Source organism: Galendromus occidentalis, unplaced genomic scaffold, assembly GCF_000255335.2.
Source record: "Galendromus occidentalis unplaced genomic scaffold, Mocc_1.1 scf7180000077464, whole genome shotgun sequence".
Taxonomy (NCBI): domain Eukaryota; kingdom Metazoa; phylum Arthropoda; class Arachnida; order Mesostigmata; family Phytoseiidae; genus Galendromus; species Galendromus occidentalis.
Genome location: NW_003805452.1, coordinates 955,090 through 975,329, shown reverse-complemented (window position 1 = coordinate 975,329; position 20,240 = coordinate 955,090). Strand labels below are relative to the sequence as shown.

Here is a 20,240-nt window from a genome sequence, read left to right as displayed (position 1 = left end):
CAGCGAAAATCGCTCGGCTTCGAGGAGTGGACCCCGAATTTAGATCGTAGTAGAGAATACTCAATGGGAAGCTTTCCACAGAGCTGTGAAAACTTGGCGTCTCCTGATAGCGATCATCACAGAGGATACGGTGAGTGTTCCGATGATGTCTCCTGCTGCTGAAGATTGGCAAAGAATGAGCGCTTACGACAGATTGTTCGTGAACGGTCGCCGCACGAGGTGTCGCGTAAGGTCCTGGAGGGGACAGCTGAATATTCTGTTAACGTGATTTTGGAATCTCCCTGCAGAATCGGTCACTTTGAGTGCACAGGACGTTGACGCTCGATTGATGCGCTTGAACGAAGGAGTCGAATGCGCTCTGCGGAGAGCGAAAGTTTGGTCCAAATACGCGAAGGACGTCATGACCTACGTTGAGAAAAGAGCTCAACTGGGTAAGTGCGATCTGAGCATACTTGTATCCTCCTCTCCTGAGCGTTCGTTGAAGTTCTCGATGTCTACCTGAGAGATAGAGTCATTCCGAATTCTCTTAATCGATACATTGCAGAAGCGGAACACGCCCGCAATCTCTTGAAGCTCGCGCAAACGATGCGACCCCTGCTTAAAGAGGAGAGCTTCTTGCCATTTCAATCGATATATTGTACGGCAATCGACCAAGACCTGGATAATGCAAACAACTGTCTGTCCAACTGTACCCTGCTGCACGACCACAAATTCGTCGAACCACTTGCGGCGGGTCGCGCGGAGCACGAGAAAATGCGTAAACAAATCAAGGAAACTTGGCAACGGGAGCTCAAAAAAATGGTACACACTGGTGGCCGTCCGAAAATCATGTCGCATGTGTTCAACGCGATCGACGGCCCACGAGAGTCGTCATGTATCTTCCGTTTCAATTTGACTTTGAGTGTCTCTTCTCTCATTGCAGCAAGAAGCTGATACGAACGTTAGGAAATGTCGTCTTCTGTACGTACAGAAACAGCATGAGTACGAGAAAGCACGAGAGAGAGCGGCGGACGAAGCAGAGCAGAAGCCGGAAAAACGGAAAAAGTGGAAGAAGAAATGTTGGTGAAATCTCGTGAAGCTGAAGCAGCTTATAAAGCGAGTGTCGTCGAAGCAAATGACGCTGTATCGGGTCTCGACAAGACGAAAGCCGAAGTACTGAAACAAGTACGCGAGTTGATCGCTCAATGCGATCAGACAATGAAGGCCGTGACGGTCGCCTACTTCCAACTACAGCACTCGGTCACAGCACCGGCACCGGTGCAATTCCAGACCCTATGTGAAAGTTCGCGCCTCTACGAGCCGGGATCGCAATACACCGAGTTCGTGAAGCGGATTCCGATGCCGACCAACAAGCCAGAGAAAGCGATGTACACATTCGAGCAATACCGTTCAGAAGCGGAAATGGGTAGCGATGAAAATCTCGCACGCGCCGGACTCCAAGAACGACGACTCTCCACGGACGAGAAGATCAAGAGGGCTTTATGGCCCTCGAGCCATTCCGACTCACGACCGTCCCAGGCAACCGTACAAACTCGCGCTTCAAATGCCTATCAATCAATGACTTCGGATTCAGATTCTGTGTCTTCGAATAGAAGTCGAGACGCGAGTCCCACAGCGAGTCCCGCGCAACATAGTACCATTGGTTTAGTCCACGCGTCGTCGGGCGATGAGCTTGAAGTCGAGACGGTTGAAACTGGAATTGGCGTGAATCGTAAGATGTGCCTCTCTCGCGCGGCGGAGACTCATTCCTTCCGGAAGCTGAAGACCCCATCACGCTGCCGCGAATGTGATTCGTATGTCTATTTCCAAGGCATCGAGTGCAGTGAGTGTGGTTTATCCTCTCACAAAAAATGCCTCGAAACTCTGGCCATCCAATGTGGCCATAAAAGACTACCACGCCGAATGACCACTTTTGGAGTCGAGCTCGTGGATCATGCTCAATTCTCATTCAACTCATCTGAAGACAACACAGACGATGTTCCATTCATCGTCAGGAAATGCGTCAAGGAAAACGACAAGCGGGGCTGCAACATCCAAGGGATCTATCGGGTATCGGCAGCGAAATCTAAGGTTGAGAAGTTATGCCAATGTTTCGAAAATGGTGCGGAACTCGTAGATCTCAGTGACTACCATCCGAACGTGATCGCCAACGTGCTCAAGCTCTATCTCAGACAGCTGCCAGAACCGTTGCTCACCTACAACCTGTATCCGGAATTCATCGCGATCGCGAAGGAATTCCCCTCGAACAGGGACGACAGTACGGCGGCGGTTGGCATCTTGAGAAAGACTGCTAAAAATCTGCCACGCATCCATTATTCAACGCTGGCGTCCCTATTGAAGCATCTACGGAGGGTTGCTTCGAACTCTGAAACGAACAATATGCCGGCAAGCAATTTGGGCATTGTCTTCGGCCCGACTCTCCTTCGAATGAGGGAGGGGTCTGCTTCTCTGAGTAATTTAGTCGACACGGTTCACCAAACAAGGTAAATCCATAGGGGGAGAGAGGAGGGGTGGGGGAGATGCAAACCGGTTGCGTATCTGCGGCAGGGGGCAAGCTGGGCTTTCGCCTCGATGTGGGCCTTCCAGGGCCTCTGCTCTTGTACTCCGTCAAGAGACTCCTCGGACGGGCGGATACTGGTCGATGGGCGATCTCTGACATATATGTCCACGTGGAGACGGCTCAAACGGGGAATGGTGCGCGATTTACCCAGGAGGTCAGAATACGTCGAAGATTCTGGGAATTTCCCATCACGAGCAAAATGGATGGAATCGACTTCGAACGCTTCGACTGCTGGCCTATTTGTCTCCTGCCGAGTGCGACTCCGAGAACGCTCCCATCATACGAAGAGAAGGATTTCATATAGCTCTGTCGATCCATCTCCGATCCGAGACGTTCCCATGCTGAGCCTTTTCGTGAATTCCCAGAGTCATCGAGCTTCTCATCACGTACGTTGATGAAATCTTCGACACCGACATGCGGGATAAGAGCGTGTCGGATCTACTGAGCTTCCATAAGTTGAGTGTGGATTCGGCCAACGTTCCCCGATCGAAATCAGGGTCCTTCCGACGCCGGTCCGACCGATCAGGATCTAAGAGATCCAATAGCAAACCTTTCAGCAAGGACGATTCTAAGTGAGTCGAAAAGTCAGGACCCCCGCGAGGGAATTTAGGGAATTGAGGGACTCATAGGTGCTGCGTGAAACGGAAAAGTCGATCTCCGAATGAGTTGAATCACGCTTCGCAGATTACATGCATCGAATAAAGAAAACTCCAAGGAGAGCGGAGGTCTTCTGAGTGCTACCAGCGCGACGAACATCACATCCGGTATGAGCTCTTCCTCTCATGCTCTCAACAGCGCTTCGTACGGCGCGGATAATTTCCCGAAATCATCCGCCGACGCCTCTCAAAGCGCGAAGCCATTGAGCAACGAAATCAAATGCACACTACCACAGAAGCTCATCGAGAAGAGGTGATTATTCCGCATCTTTGCGGTTTTTCTACAAATTCGCTCATGTGATATACGTAGGCGAGGGGTATGAATCATGGAAACAGGCCTTTTACGGGACATAGGTTTTCACATGGCCTTCCATAATTCTCAAAGGATACTCGTCGTAGCCCTCGCCCTGAGATAGTTTCCGGCTCCATTTTGATATTCGCAACTCGGCTATTGATGAGCAGGGCTTGGGCCGGAGGATGCGGCTCCTTAGAGAGAACCGTCATTGCTCTCCGTCTGTCTCCTGAAGCTGTTCAAGTTTTCGCGAGGGGGCCAAGAGGCGGTCGTCGCATGTCCTTCTTCTGTCGCTTAAGAGCCCGAAGACCTTCCGCGGATGATTTTGTAGAACAGTGATGCCAATCGGAGGCCAAGCGCACACTTCGGGGTGCACGGGAACTCTCTGACGTTGCGGTCGCTCCGGTTTCCGAATTCACGAGCATGATCTCGGCAACGGAAAGGTTCCGAGTGGAACGCGCGGAATCGATCCCAACGTCGGCGCCGCCTCGTTGTGAATTGGATCCCGAGATCCAATTTGACCTCAGTCATCGCCTTTGGCTCGAAGATCTTCCATGAGCAACGCCATAGCGGAGCCATTCCCTCGTTCTTAGCGAAGTTTCTGAATGGATTGATGTGTTGTTTGCCGTGGATCAGTACGCTTCTGCACGTCCCGTATTTTGCCGGAAGTCGGAGGTGTACGGATTATTCCGCCAGCTCCAATGAATGCGAGGACGAAAATAGATTGAGAACAACCGTTCTAGAAACAGGTAGCCTTCAAGGAGCTCTAGACGAACGATGGAGCTTCGAAGACGAATGATAAATTGTTGAATGATTGCATTATACTTCGAAGAACAATGTATTCCCTGCCCCATGGAAATATGATGAAAGTATATACGGTAAGCGAGCCGACTCTTAGGGTTGAAATTTAACCCCTGTCTCTTTCGCTCAGTCTTCATGCGACATTGTCGCTCCCGCCTGAAGTTTCCAACGAGAGAGATGACCAACCTGTCATCAGTAGACAGGAGAAGATGTCCCAGGTGGGCCGTAGTTCACTGAACATCAAGGAAACGACCGGAAAAGCAGCATCCATGGCAGAACTCAGAAGACAGTTCTTCGAGAGTCCCGCTGTCAGTCTCGACACGAATACATCGGGCGAAGCGGCGGTGCCCAAAGCTCCATTGGCCCAGGCGGAAGACGGCGGTGGTGTTGGTGGTAGTGTTTCGTCGTTATGCTTGTTGTGTGAGTCTCACTCGGCCGTCGAAATGGCGACGGAACGAAACCACGAGAACTCTACATTCTCCGCAGAAGGTTAGGGGTGAACCTATATTCGCTTGTGATTTCGAGGACGCAGACACCAGCGACAATCTTAATTGATTGCAACAATCCTTCCGTATTACAGGGATGCAGGCACCAGCTCTCGATAGCGAGCACCTTGATTCACCCAGCGGGTACGTCCGCCGCTCTCTGAGTCCTATCATAATCATAGCTGACGACTCGGTATACTGATGCCGATCCTGCTCATTTACAGATTGAGATCACATGCGGCACTTCGTGAAAGCCCCTCGCTCCGCAAGCGCTGGTATAGCGCGGGAGAAGATTGCACCGAGGCAGTAGCGCGGTTGAGAGATAGCGAAAAACAAGACACAGGATCATCTCCCCCCAGGCCGCTCGGGCCATTGGAACAGTCAGGTTCTCTACGGGAGTTCGGATCGGCAGTCGGACCTGACACGGATCTGAGACAACCACGTTATGTGTGAGATAGATGTTGAAAAAGGTATCTTCTTCGCGACCCAGGCCGGCTGCTCCGAAAGGTCCGCGGATTTAGCAATTCAGAGCTTCGACTATTGTTCCCTATCGAGGCGAGCGAGAGATCAATCGACATGTCTGTTGTTCGTTCTGTAGACTATGCAAAAAATGAATTACTCTCATCCTGTCACCCGGCCTCCTCGGATCGAATCGTTCGTTGGATACATACTTCTTTTCGGGGATGGCCGCAGGGATTCAGCGACTCCGCAAGCTCCTCCTTGTAAATGTTTGTCTGAGCTCTGTGTATTGGAGTCTGCGGAACTTCCGGAATCAAGATATGGTCTCCTATGAATTGTATGAACGTTTTTCGGACACCACTCACTCAGCTAGTTAACGAGACACGATTGCACATCCGTGTTGGACCCTTCCCGCCACTCTACATCCAGTCGCTGCCGGAGGGCGCTTGGTGTCGCTTCCACTCTATCGGAAGCCGCCATATTCCGCAGCACCGCGCGGTAGCCAGGGGCGCCAGGTGGCTCGGTAGAACCCCGATCCAAACGGGAGCCTACCTTATCTAGTCAAGTCCATCCCGTCACTCGCCGTGCCTCTCATTCAATGCACTGATAATATCTGTAATCAATCGAGCTCTTCTCCAGCATTAAAGACGGAATAGATTCTAAACGAGCCGAATTATCCGATTCGGTGAACCGAAAGTCATCCGTATTGTTAAGGGCACCCGCATATTGGAGAATATTCACTTTGTTCCTTCCATACCTGGATAGAATTGTTACTGTTTCTCGCAAGCATCAGAGCTGCGTATCAAGACATTCTTCAGAGAGGCGTTCATCAAGACAGGCGTGCTTTCATGACAGCCTCTTAAGATCTGGAGGGAAACACGCTGCTCCAATAAACAAGCTACAAGTGGAGTCCGGATATTGAGCGATAAGCGTACACGGTTCTCTTCCTTTGAAAATTATAGGTGATGAATCGTCGTTTGAGATTCTATAAAACAATGTTGTCTACTTTGGAACCCCCTAGATACTACTATGATATACATATACTTTAAGGTCTTGACAGACTCCTGGTTCCTGATTAGGGACTCCGCGGAGAAGTTCTCTCCTTTTATCTCGTCTCCGGGTTGATATGATCGAGTCTTCATGACCTCGGGTCGATCCGATCGAATTCGAAGCGACTCACATCGAGAGGGCCTATGATCCCGTGGAGAAATTACGGGTTTGATTTAATTGAGAATGATACGACCGAGACTGTACTAATGATTAGGCAAAGATAGACTCCTGTAGGCTCGTCTATAGCGGGGGTTAATCCTGTCATAAGACGCGAAGTTGAGGCTTACACGGCAGCCTAACTTAGGTTTATAGCCGAACAACACCCAGCACGGAGGAACTTGCGGATCTGGTATATTCCGAGGGAGAATCGTATCGGACTGGGAAGAAGCTCGAGGAGAGCAGCGCCGAACTCGTTTCGCAGAAAACTCAGTCAGATGCAGCGAGAGTTCATGCATCCGAATAGGGATCTTCAGATGGAATAGTTCAAGTTCTCGTTGAGCACATATCGTAGAGACGGCTAGACCAGAGAATTCGAGGCGCGATCGTACGACATTTCTCGCAGACGTCAGCTCCTGCCACCTCGAGGCGCAGGAATGCTCCCGAAAATACAGGACTGCTCTCGTTTACAATCGAGGAATGAGGTTTCATCAGCGCGAATAAGCAAGAAGCATTCCTCAGATGTGGAGGAATTCTCGTCGCGTGTTGGTGTGTCGACGACGATAATTTTCTGGTGTCGGCATCGTGGGAGAGGGCGACCTTAATAACAACAACAATGGCGGCGGCAGAAGCAACACGTGTGTTCTAGGCTCTTGGGGGAAAGATCGCGCTTCAGTTCGCGAAGTTTGTGTCGGTTGTTGGCGGACTTTGTGTATTATCTCGGAAAGGTTGGCCTCTGTCATTGCTACCCTATCGGGCCGGAGGTCTCGATCAACATGAAATCCGGGAAGCGCCAAGCGGCCAGGAAGTCGAAGATTGTCACAAGAATCGAACACGACAGAGCTCCAGGCGAAGAGAGCGAATCAGACGATGAGAAGTTCAATGAATCCTTCACTTTCGCCGACAATGCCGCCGAGTACAACTTTGACACTTGGAGAAATCTCACACAGATGGTGAAGAAGAAGAAGAAGAGAGCAACACTAAGTGATGCGATCAAGAGCGTGGTGAGTAAATACGTCGAACCCTTTCTCGATGTCATATGTTCGATGAGATACTCTCTCAGACGTGGGATTGGGACCCGGGCTGCAACAATATTATTCTTAATTCATCCATCGACCGCTTACAAGAGCCTCTCCGGCTGTCAAGAGAGGAAGCTATTCTAGCTTTCGCGGTTCGCAACCAAGTAAGTGCGATAAGAAGCATTACTCTTTCAGATCGTCAAGAGAGCCGAGCAGATGGATACCGACGGATTGACTCCGACTGGGGAAGAGCTCGCTCTGCTCGATGTGGAGATGAGTGAAATACGAGATACTTTGAAGGAACGGCTGAAGATGCAGAAGCGGAAGCGTGCCGACGAAACGGTCCTCGACGATGACGTGCCTGATCAGAGTAGCGACTTTCACGGAAGCTCCGACGTGTCGTTCCAGAACATGGACCTGTCTCGACCTCTGCTGAAGGCTCTGACCGCTATGAAGTTCGTCAATCCAACTCCAATACAAAGGAGTGCGATACCGGTCGCTCTGGGTGGCCGAGACATCTACGCTTGCGCCGCTACTGGTACAGGGAAGACTGCCGCTTTCATGCTGCCAGTCCTGGAGCGGTTGCTGTACAGATCACGAGGTGAAATAGTCACGAGAGTGATCGTCGTTGTTCCTACTCGAGAGTTATCGGTGCAAGTGTATCAAGTATCGATCCAGCTGGCTCAGTTCACAAGCATAAATGTTGCCCTGGCGACAGGAGGTCTGGACCTGAAAGTTCAGGAGAGCCATCTCCGACAGAACCCCGACATAATAATCGCCACGCCTGGGAGGTTGATAGATCACCTTCAGAACACTCCGACTTTCAACTTGCATAATATCGAAGTCATGATCCTGGACGAAGCCGACAAACTCCTCGAGGATCAATTCGCGGAGCAATTGAAAGAAATCATCAAGCAATGTGCGCCAACGAGACAGACGATGCTGTTCTCAGCTACGATGAGCGACCGAGTTCAGGACTTGGCTAAGCTTTCCCTCAAAGACCCCGTTCGACTGTTTCTCAACAATAATACCGATGTTGCTCTGAATCTTCGTCAGGAATTCGTGCGAATTCGATCACAACGTGAAGGCGATCGAGAACCGATTCTGTGCGCGTTAGTGACTCGCTACTTCGGTAATCATAGTATTGTGTTCGTGCAAACGAAGAAACTCGCGCATCGGATCCGAATTCTCTTAGAGCTTCTCGGCGTGCAGGTCGAGGAATTGCACAGCGGTCTGAATCAGACGCAGCGAATCGAAGCACTAAAGCGCTTCACTTTGGAGGAAGTCGACGTGCTGGTGACTACGGATTTGACAGCCCGAGGACTCGACATCAAGGACGTTCGGACGGTCATCAATTACACCTTGCCTCCGACTCTCCAACAGTATGTCCACCGAGTAGGCAGGACAGCTCGAGCCGGGAAGGTCGGCAGATCGGTCTCGCTGGTCGGCGATCAGGAACGCAAAGTGCTCAAGGAAATTATACGCAAAGCGAAGACGCCGGTGAAGCAGAGAATCGTGGATCCCCAGGTAGAATAGCTTCCGAATAATTCTCCTGAGCAGAACGCTGGATAGCCTAGATGCGACTTGAGGCTCAAGCGAAGTCTGTGGGTCCCTTATCAAACTCTCTTTCTCTTCATAGGTGATAAAGAAGTTCGTAGAACGCATCGAATCCGTCGAGGAGTCGATGCGGGCAGTTTTTGAAGAGGAGAAAATCGAAAGAAACATGAAACTCATACAGACTGAGGAAGAGGAAGTGGATAAAATCAAAGACAAACTCCATGACAGAGAAAGGTCAAAGCTTCGCGCTACGAATAACGATCCTGTCAAACGGAGTTGGTTCCAAACACCTAACGAGCGTAAAGAGGAGAAGAAGAAGCTGAAGCTCGATGAGCACACGAAACTCGATGGCAAGAACAGAGTCAAGATCCCGAAAGCCAGATCCACGGCCGAAGACCGGGTCCAGTGGGAACTCCAGAAAGCTGCCGCTTATCAGGTGAGTCTCGAAGGTACTCCGCCGCGCCGTAGTCGGTCATGCGATAGTCTCAGCCTTCTCCGGGCAAGCTGCAGATCCCTGGGATCCCCGGAAGAGTTATGCTCTCGAGTTTTCCTGATCAGCTTTCCCAAGTACCTGATGAGTCATGACGACTATGAGTGTCGGACTCCGGCCGGGAAACGGACGCGATGATTCTGCTGTCGAAGTATTCCGGAGGCCGTAGTCGCGCCTCTCCCTCTGGGCCGCAGTCCATCGGACTATCCGGTTAGGGAGGCTTTCAGGCAGCTTGACCGAACATGACGTGATCTTCCCAATTACCAGGCGCCCACCAGCCTTCTTCACCCCTCAGAGAAACGCGCGCTGACCAGAGAGGGCCTGTTTGACTCTCAGGTAGTCCGGCCCACTAGCTATCGACCATCGACTAGCATGTGACAAAATCATTGAATTTGCTCAGAGAATCGTTTCAGGAGGGAAAGGACTTTCGAAGAGTACCCTCCAAATACTATCGGGGGAATATGGTATGTTCCTTCCCTCTCCATTCGGAGCATTCGACTTCTTGAGAGTCAAAGCTGACGTTTCTGTTCGGAGACATGGGAGGAGCTCAATCTTGATTCTCCTGACCGAGAGGAAGATCCCCGACAGGCAACAGCAATATTCCTCGCCAATCGAGATAGCAGTCGAGTTTCGGGATAACCTTTCCCCGATGGGACCGTCTTTTTATTGAGGTTTCACTGTAGCGTGTCTTAACAAGTTCACGTCGATTTGCAGGCACGTTGCGCTAAACGCTCGCGGAAACCAGCTCGGATCCGCGCCATGGGAGATTCCGATGGCGAGGAAGCTTCGAAGCCGAGGGAAAAATCTGTAGCGAAGAAGAGAGATGTCACAAGATCGCTAACTGCCACCGAGAAGGCTCAAGAGATGCGACGAATCCCTTTCAGAGAGCAAGTGAAACAAGGCCAGGCGAAAAGGAATGGTGGTGGTAAAGGTTTCAAAAGTCAGAAAAAGTTCAAAAGGAGATAAATAAAATGTCTCTCCGCCCACCTGATCGACTTGTCTGAATCCCCCATGGAAGCTCTCACTGGTGTTCTAACTTGAAGCCCCACTTGAAAAATCGGCCCAAGTAAAATTTTTGAAAAATTGAGATAATTGCTCCGGGAGACTCGGGCTTCGAAGCTGAGTCACCTGCCATGAAGATTTTCGGAAAAAACACGCAGAAAGGTCTCCACTCTGAGAGCCCATTCCTGCGAGTATCGGGGGAAAATCGGAACAACTGCCCAAGTGCATTCCGCGAGCGGGCAGGCCCTCCGTCACGGTATCTCCCCCGAAAGATATCATTATGCAGTGTCTCAGTCTCCTTAGGGCGATCGGGACTTGAGCAGTCTCTTGAGCCGACGTACTTCTATAGAACATACGGCGGAGTCTCAGCGTTTCATTATGTCCGGAATGTGTTGTTCTCCTGGATGTTAGGAGACAAACCGACGAATGTTGGCGGAAATCAAAATGTGCCTCCGACATTATAAGGGAGGTGTCGCGTTTCTCGTCGTGAGGTGCTGCGTTCCACACCTCGAGCATCGGACACATTTTCCAATGCAGAGCTAAGTAAGCCTTCTTCCGTGCGGCTGAGTTATTCAACTAGGTAAGCATTCTCCATATTTCTCTCATCTATGCTCCTATCCCCTATGATCCTGTTCTCTATGTTGTTTTCGTTGTCTTCTTTGTTTTTCTCGCTATTTTTTCCCGTTGTCGGGTGCTTTCTCTTCTTCCGGATCGAAAAAGAAGTTTGTCTCCTTCATCATGAAATGGCCTCTCGTGGCAGAAAGTCCTCCTCAATGGCCGAGCTCGAAAGAAAAGTACGTGAAGGTGAGAACGGGCTCAGAGACTTCGGCGACTGCCGGTGCCATTGCGGAGCTCGTCTACCAAGGAAGGCGCGTGAAATGATCCACACGTACTACCATTCGCTTTCAACCGGGGAACAAACCGTCTTTCTGCGGGGAGCAGTTAAACCCAAAGAAGCCAAAAGAAGAAGTGGTAAGGGTGACAGAAGTCAACGCAGCGTCTTTCAGTACGAGGTTGAAGCCGATGGATTGAGGTACGAGATTCGCCAACGAGCCTTCCTCGCCGTGCTTGATATGAAACGGTCGAAACTTCGAGCCAAAGTTTTGAGCGCCGGAGGACGGCGGGGATTGGTCGAGGATATGAGGGGTAAACATCTCAATCGACCACACCGAAGCTCTCCGGTATTGATTCAGAAGATCGTTGATTGGGTGACCGCTCTGCCCAGTCGGGAGAATCTCGTCCGCTATCGCTATGAAGTGCGAACTTTTTCTGAAGTCCGTGTCCTGTAGTTGAGAGAGAAACAGTTCAACGAAGGGATCGGGATACTTGTGCATCGAGACAGCTCTGAAAAATTTCGACAAAAAATTGAAATTTCCCGAATCCCTCTGGATTCGCGTGTAAATATTCACGGACTGTCGGAGTAACTCAAATCCTTGACCGCAACTCGCTCGTGATGGTACTCGGGGAGATTTCCCCTTTTTGGGGATACTCTTACAATCACTCAATCGTAAGACGTACAATCCCGGGGACTGTAAGTTCTACAGTGCGATCACTGTAAGAGTTTCTATTGGGAATGTTATTCTAAGGGAGGGGATAGTCTTGATGATGATGATTTCTGTAACACAAACAATCGACGCGCAGACGCTCCTCGCCGTTGTCGGCGCGGTTCGACACTCGCTCTCAGCTCTCAGGTACCGCGTGAATGTCGGTTGTTCGCTCCGTGAGTCCGTGTAGCTGTAAGTCTGGATTTCCCTGCTAAAAATCATTGATGACGATGCTCATTCCCTTTGCCCAGTATATATCCTTACTAACAGGGGGAAACGAAGTCATCGAGTTACCGAAATCAGCAACGAGTGTTAGACTTGCGATACGGAGAAGGAATCGCAAGATGAGCAGGGGCCCAAGGAACACCCATTAGAGCTTCAAAGCATTCTGTGACAAAGTAAGTCAATCGTGTTATTTTCGCTGGTTTCCAGCGAGTTGAGTTGAGTGCAAGGGTGATTAGTGCCGAACTCGAGACACGGGAGTGTCGCGCGGTCCTCAATCGAATTCATGTTCCGGATGCACTTGCAGAAAGATCGATTCAAAGAGTTTCTTGATTGTTCCCCCGGACAAATCGGCTCCTAGACCTTCTGGCCCAGGAGTCTCTCTCGAAATAATGAGCATCCGAGTGTGCTCTATGTTGCGTGAATCGCAAGGCTCCGGATGAAGGTTCCGCGAAAACGTGGAACTCTTTCTCGCGCATCGCGCTTGATTGATTCTCGCAAGAGCGTATTGGCCTGGTCTCGAACTCGGAGACCTCGCAACGAAAGCCAGGGACCAGGGAGCGTTCCCTCGCCGGATCCAGGAGCCCTACGCAGCGAGCCGTCGCTCGGAATCTCATGGGCGCCAGTTTCTTCGGCGACTGGGCACTACGTCCACAATACGCCGGACTCGATGAGCGACGTCGACGGCGACGTCGGAACGTCTCCGGTGCCGAGCCCCGATGAAAGGCTCGATGTCCGAGAAGCCTTTCGGGTGGTCGTTCGCTCCAAAGAGGAACTCCTGGACGTGTGATTTCGCTCAGCGATAGGAATCCATAAGGCACGCTAGTCTGAAAGCACACTGGAAGAGTTGAATACTCGATGTTTTCACTAGCAGTCGAAAGTCGTTGACAGCCTTTGGGCGTAGGTCATTTTTACCCCTTCTGCTCCTTTCCTGCTCTCTTTCCGGAAATCATTTATAACGAAACAAAGTCCTGAAAAACTGGAATGGCCTGGAGCGGTGTCAGTGGCGGGAATATTTTTCCACTCGGTTGCCGGCTGTCTGTGGAAACGGAAATAAGAATTCCATTTGGATTCTCGGGATTGTTTCCTCCGCACAGCTGACTTCGGCCGCAGGAGTGGAGGTCGTCTCGATCTGAGCGCGAACTGCAGCGTTGTAAATATCAATTTGTCTTGAAAGTAAACCCGAGGCATCGTCAATCGAGAAGCCCCGCCTGCTCGTGTGAATTCTGTCGCCCAAAACGAACCTCGCGAGTTCTCTGCTGGATATCGGACACGAGCGGGACTAAATCGCGGGAAATTTTTCCGAGAGCTGTAACACCATGGGGGATGAGGAGGAAGCGAGCGGAATGAGCTGACATCGCCGAAGTCTTGAATCTTCATTCAGACTCGGAGCCTCCAATAAAGAGCTCATGCGCTACAGCGGAACATTTCTTCCCGCTAAGAAAAAGCCTGGATCGAAGAGAAGTCCCGCTGCATGAGATCCTTCTTTCTCCGGCAATTCAGGCTCCAAATATCCGGAACCCCATTTCCGTGATGAATTGAGCCTCAAGCTCCTGAGGAATACATTTCAAAATGCGTGGTGCCGTCGTGGTCTATAACTCTACGTACGTGCATCCCAGGGCGATCAGCGCCTTAGTATTCGACCTCTGTACCGCGCTGCGAGCCTCGCACTTCCTGTGGAACTCCTAAGTCGCTTCGAGTGAGCCGCCCGGTTCGGTCTTGCCCTGTGATTTAGGCTTCTGACCGTCATCGGAACGTTTGCTACTGCCGCTTGCTGCGGGTACCGTCGTTTCATCGCTATCCGCCATGTTGTGTATCCTTCAAGCTGCTAAGTTGAGGGAATTCAACCCGGAGTCGGATAGTAGTGTGTGAGTTGATTCACTCAGATGGAAACACTCTGGTTCCGAGGAGATCTGAACTCGTAACCGATAGGACCTGACAAGCCGAAAACTTGCGCCTGACCGTATCGATCTAATCTCTGATGCGAATATCGAATCTGATTCCTAGATTTGATCCTCGAGTTCCAAGCCTTGGAACTTGTTGAGCGAAAATCGTCGGAAACCCCTTCAGGCCGGAAATTTGAGAGCGGGTGTAAAGATGCGAGTCTCGATGGCCTCGCGTAGATTCGTTCGATCGAAAAACACTTCTGACACCAAATGTTACCGCCCCGCCACTTTCAGATGGAAAACGACCTCTATTACGTTTCACTGGGGTGAACACTAGGGGATAACTTTTATTAATAGAAAAACAGAGTTTGACGGAATCGACCGTGAATCGATTCTCAAGCTGTCACTGTCACACTGATTGTCTGCTGGAGAGCGCGTCTGCCGTGTTGATACGGTTTCCCTCGCCGCTCTCTTCTTTCCCTGGAAGCCCGCGGAAGCTCCTCCGAGTATCTTTCGCCTATCCCTGGTTTTCCATACCTATATAATATTTAGACTGCACCGAACCGCCGGCTCGTGACACATATATCGGACGACGGAAACTATTTTCTGGTCATCATTCATGATTTCATAATCTCCCCCCATCCTTGATTGCGCATGATACGAATGTGCACCGTGGAGCAAAATATCCAAGTGAAAACAATTACTTCCCAAGCGCAACCAGCGTTGGCTTTCCAAGAAGATGCTAGTCCAAGTTTTTCGTTATAGTCAATTGTTACCTGATGCTTTCGTATATATAGATGCCATTCAAGAACTTCGGCGGGGGTAGCGAGAGTGTCGCATAAACACGCCGCAAAGCGTACCTCTGGTGACAGTCAGAATCATCACCCAGGCCTCTTATGAGGCGAACGACTTATCGATTCCTTTTGGGGAAGTAAACTTTTTCCCCGTCGTCTCGGACGGAGACTTCGAAAATCTTCAGGCACGGGTCGACCTTATATACGGTACGCATTGGTATTGAATATTCGAGATACCCGAGACTACAGAGAAAGAATCGGCTCCCCGGATCCCCTCCCTAGTTTTCCTTCGAACTCCTCAGATGCATTCATTCGGAGGTATCGACCTGCCCCTGCAGTCTTGAGAGGCGGAGTGCGACAAAACGGCGCGACCAGAACGGCATGGCCAACACGGCGCGACCAGAACGGCGCAGCCCATAACGGCGCGGGCATAACGGTGCGGCCCAAAACGGTGCAGGATTCCGGGCATCGAGTCCGTTTTGGCCGCGCCGTTTTGTCGAAGACCCACGTGTCGCACGTTTTTTCGTCCCCACATGAAGTGCCCGAGGTCATGCGAGGGGTTTCAAAAAGAATCGGTAAGCGAAGTCCGACGCATTGTGGAGTATGTCTTTCCTCTTCTCGATCGCCTTTTTCAATATTGTGTGTGGGATTGCTTGAGAAGCTTTTGGCGGAAATCGCTTGCGAGAACAGAAACGTTGAACAGCACAACCAGGAACTATCCGGAAATCCTCATGGTGAGACAGTAAGCTCGATCGTTTCTTCTCCAGAGGCTAAGATGATGAGTATCCAGGCCGCTTGGGACGCTAACGGTGAGGAACGCCATGACTTTCGGGTCATGGCGTTCCTCATCGTCGAGCCGATCGTGGAATCGGCCTCGACGTCGGGGTCCGATTAATGGAAAGGTATGCAATCATACCGTATTTCTTCTAACAGATGGGCATGCCCTTTCATTTTTCCCCCGGGAAGTGCTCGTTTATTATAAGGTGCCCGTCTGTCGCATGCAATGATTTAGAAGGAGCCTTCGAAGTGGAATTGGTCAGTCTAGTCGACTCACGAAATAGGGAAGCCTCGACTGTGATTCGAAAGGGTGGAAGCGTTCGCCGAGGACTCCCCCCCCAGAACCCTTCCCGATACAACTCATAAAATGTCCCGATTTGCCTCAGGAAATCCCCGGAACTGAAACCCCGATTCGACCACGGCACCGGGAAGCGACCGGCTAACCACCGCGAGAGCCATCGAACCCGAAGACGACACAGAAACCCCTTACACCGATACCACCTGAGAGACGGCGAAGTCGTACTTGGCAAGGAAATAGTACCCCTGAAACCATGCCGTGTTCGCTCGCACAACTACCGATCTGGCCGACCACCACATGGATGCTACCGATCTCGTTTTTGATACCTGTTCACTTTTCTAATCCAGAAACCGTGATATCTACCAAACATATAGATATGTAATGTGATGATCAGGTGCGGACCTCACAACTTTTAAGCCGGCACAACTGCCGATATGAACAATAAACATAGGCACTCTACGCTAAGCCTCACATTTCTCTTTCAACAATGCAACAGATAAGGTAAAAATTCTCCACGGGAAGCGACTTAGGTACAAACTCTCGCCACGCGTCATCCGACCAGTGATTCTAACCGCGACGGCCGTCCACCGTTTTCTTTCTTTAATGACCGCCTGCTCGCCCATAGGATCACAGTCGCTAACTGATCTTCCTCAGTGAACGCTTCCACCTTCTCGTGGAATCACAGTCAAGTCTTCTCACTTCGTGATTCGACCAGACTGACCAATCACCAATTCCATGAGAATGTGAAAGCGTTCACCGAGGCCAATGAGCGACGCTGGTCCCGTAGGCGACTTTTGCTCCGTTTTCTCTTGATTTTTATATCACGTTTAACAAAAGATGGAGAGTATCTACAGGAAGATGGCATGGACTTGACGCAAATGATACGCTCACATCAGGTCCCAAATGGGGGGGTTCGCTCTCGCTTCTCTTTTCAGCAACGCGTCGCTGCTCTCCACAGCGTTGTTCGTGTGAACTGGCGCACGATAAAGAGAAAGCCTTTGATTACGGATGTAATCAATGAGCGGCTGGAGCTGGAAGATCGACCTCAGCGAAGGACTCTCGCGGAGAAAATTTGAATATACAATCTGCGAACTCTCCGTGAGATTCTCCGGCCAATTCGCTCTCGCCGAGAGCACCGCGGAACCGCGGCCCCCAGAGTCCGGCAGATGAGTATGCAGGCGGCCATTCATCCGGAGTGTCTCACCATTTGCCCGGATTTTGCCTCACACGGGGCAGCCCCTGCAGAGGAAGAGAAGATTACTTCGAGGATTAGGAAGAATTTCGCTCCTCTTCGAAAGCTCATCATTCATCATGATGGTCGAATCATGGGAAATTCTCCTTCGTCTACTAGACTGAGCGTCTTCACCGAGCACTCCTCCATGTACACCCGCCGACACTGACGGAGGAGATTTCTCCTTGCGGCCTCATCTCCAGTCGTTGCCTCCTTGACTTCTGATCTATATCCTGAGCGTCACAAAAAGGGAGGAAATTCGATGTCTTCTGCGCATGCCCGCATACACGCATTCCTTAAACTAAAGCCTTCATCCATCAACGAGTCTGGGCAGTCATATCTTGAGCGTCATGTGCAACCCATTTGAATCTATGATGAAGCTGAGCCATGAATCCTTTGCCATTACTCGGGAGCAGTTCCTCTACGATTTCAGTGCAGGATGTTTCCACAATTCGAACATGCTTCATGCAATTACTCACGTCCGCCAATCCTTGCATCTGTTTATTATGTGGCCTTCCGACGTGGCGCTTTCCCTGTGGAAAAGAAGTCGGCTTGACCTATTTGGCCTCCTGCTTCGAAGGAACTACTAGGGTCGCCACCAGATCGTCGTGGGATGGTTGGTCCCGTGCACTAGTCAGAGAAATCCCCCGGAAGGATTCATCTCGAAAAAAACGGATGTGATTGATGTCTGTCCGTATCAAGTATCTGTCAGCTTTCAGCAAACGAGATGACGGCCGATATCCTCACGAAGAGTCAACCAAGCGAGGCATCAAGATTTGCGGGGGAAAATTAGGTATACACTGAGAAAGTCTTCCTCATGCGCATGGGGGCCTGTTGTAGATCGAGTCTGCTGCGCAGGCTCGACTTTTTAGCCTTCTCTGAATAAAAGAGAAAGGCCTTCCCACTCCGGAAGGAGTACTTGTCGTCATCGCCTCGGATCCGAGTAGGATAGACTTAGATTTGGAAGTCATGCACGGATTGATCCATCCGTGACTCTTCCACTCGTATGATTGTGAAGAAAATGGTACTGTGCATATCAAGGCCTTAAGAGAATCCGTGCAGTATAGTAAGACAAAGATCACTCTGTCATCGCATGAATCTTCGTCTTCCGTCAGCTTGTTGCTACTGGAAGAGCTTCAGAAGGTCCCTAGGAAGGAAAAATGGCCTTAGAAAAATCTGGAAACACGCTTGGTCACCGTATTGCTTATCACGTGAATCGTCTCGCATGATGAGGTAATCCCGATCGGTCATCAGGTCGCTGTATCCTGTATCGACAACGATCGACCTAATCGAATGGCGTGAGGTTTTCTCAATGTGAGGATTCGAATAGGCGAGCTGATCTTTGAACAACCGTTTAATCTGATTGAAACACGCATGGTCTTGTGGAGGTCCCCCTGACGAGAACTTTCGCTCCGAAGATTCTCCATCGAAGGACCATGTGTTGAACGACAAAAACTCTTCCCAGGAGTTGCGGACTGTGGGGCAGAGATGTGTCGCGGCGGGGTGAAGCTCGGTCGATGAGCGCGAGAGCTATGAGATTTACGCAAATGACTAATACCTGCCTCCTCATTGGGTCCATCATTGTTCCTAATCGGAAACGGAACTCAGAAGTCGATCCCGAGACCGCGCCTCAGGACGAGTTGAAGCTTTTGTCTTTTTCCTTCTTCTTCTAATTTTGTATTGAAATTGTTGAGTTCTCGTCTCTCCTCTCTCCTCGCTTCCGAACGGCGTTATCCTTCCTCACTCTTAGCCTAATATGAAGCCAGACATCTCGGTCGGGAGTCCATTCCGTTCCTGCTTGCTACAAGCTCACGACGTGTCTTCCGCGATTTCTCCGAGCACCCCAACAGGTCCAAACGAAAATTCGCCGGATCCGTTTTCTTCGAGCACGGAGGCGCGCCTTCCAAGCGAAGTGAAAATGGCTTCCTCTCGTATACACATCGACCAAGCGGACTCCTCTCGGCATCGTGGTAACGACTTCACAATTTGAGTCACCGGACTGTAGCGGCTCAACTTGGCCAGTCGCAGGGAACAGTGCCGCAGCCTACCGGCATGCCACCCAGGGCGATGATTCGGAAGTTTGCCGTTTGCCTAGCGCGGTGGACGAAGATGCCTTTCCCTACATTTTTTTCCTCGTTTGACCATGGATGGTTCCAGGGAGGGGCCGCCTACGGCCGACCGCCCGTACTCGCTTCGGCTCGAGAGACTCGAAATCGTCTCTCGTGGATGAACTCATGTAAGGTTTCAAGGTAAGTGAATAAGGTATTCCTCTCAAGTCACGTACTCAGCGCCGAGGAAGATTGCTGAATTGGTACGGCGCTCGCATCCTCTGAGCCGAGAGGTCTTATCTATTCGGTCGGAAGCGACACGAAGACTCGACGAAATCGCGCCAGAAGTTTCCGGTCTCGATGGTTGCAGTATCGCACCGGGTTGCGTTAACTCCCGGGAGACTCTCAGTCAGTAGAAGGAGACCATGAGCGAAGCGATACGCATCGCTTTAAGAGACGTTTCATCCACATCGGTATGATATATGAGCCAGGCTCATCGATTGTTCCCGATGGATTCAGAGAGCGAAACCTTGTCTTCCATCCCACAAGCGGAGGCGGTCTGTCCAGCTCCGCACTTTTACTTGCTCGGGATAGACGAGTGAGTGTGCGCGACTTCTACTTATCGACTGTGAGGTGCAGCGCTTCGTCAAAGGCCACGTCTCTCGAGATGGAAGCGAAAGAGCTTCACGAGAATCATCGTGCAGTGCGAAGCTCCGATCAGTCGCTTCGGACCGCGGGTCTCGCTCACGCGAGCCTCCCGCACTGAATTCCTCCTCCATGCCTGTGAAGGACTCGAAGTCCGCCGGTTGTCAGGAATAGGAGTTCGTGAAATTCTCCATGAACCCGACCGGGGAGGCTTGCCAACGTTGGCTCTGCGATGCCGTGGAGGAAGAATCCTGAGTTTCACTCTATG

General features: G+C 50.9%; 2 protein-coding genes across 2 annotated transcripts in view; both read left to right on the top strand.

Annotated features, from left to right (window-relative positions):
- LOC100898994 (rho GTPase-activating protein 45) overlaps positions 1-5,397 on the top strand; it is an 8,742-nt gene extending 3,345 nt beyond the window's left edge. The window contains 10 exon segments of the mRNA XM_029111746.1: positions 44-130; positions 288-431; positions 545-801; positions 923-1,043; positions 1,046-2,483; positions 2,926-3,132; positions 3,245-3,469; positions 4,440-4,798; positions 4,890-4,938; positions 5,019-5,397. Of these exon segments, the coding sequence (XP_028967579.1) occupies positions 44-130; positions 288-431; positions 545-801; positions 923-1,043; positions 1,046-2,483; positions 2,926-3,132; positions 3,245-3,469; positions 4,440-4,798; positions 4,890-4,938; positions 5,019-5,247 (3,116 nt within the window). The 3' untranslated portion in view covers positions 5,248-5,397.
- Positions 5,398-7,074: 1,677 nt separating this feature from the next.
- On the top strand, positions 7,075-10,498 carry Rs1 (Dead-box helicase Rs1). The gene is made up of 4 exons (XM_018639930.2): positions 7,075-7,475; positions 7,683-9,005; positions 9,118-9,471; positions 10,240-10,498. The coding sequence occupies exons 1-4, from the start codon at positions 7,236-7,238 to the stop codon at positions 10,489-10,491; spliced, it is 2,169 nt and encodes a 722-aa protein (XP_018495446.2). The 5' UTR covers positions 7,075-7,235; the 3' UTR covers positions 10,492-10,498.
- Positions 10,499-20,240: the final 9,742 nt, after the last annotated feature.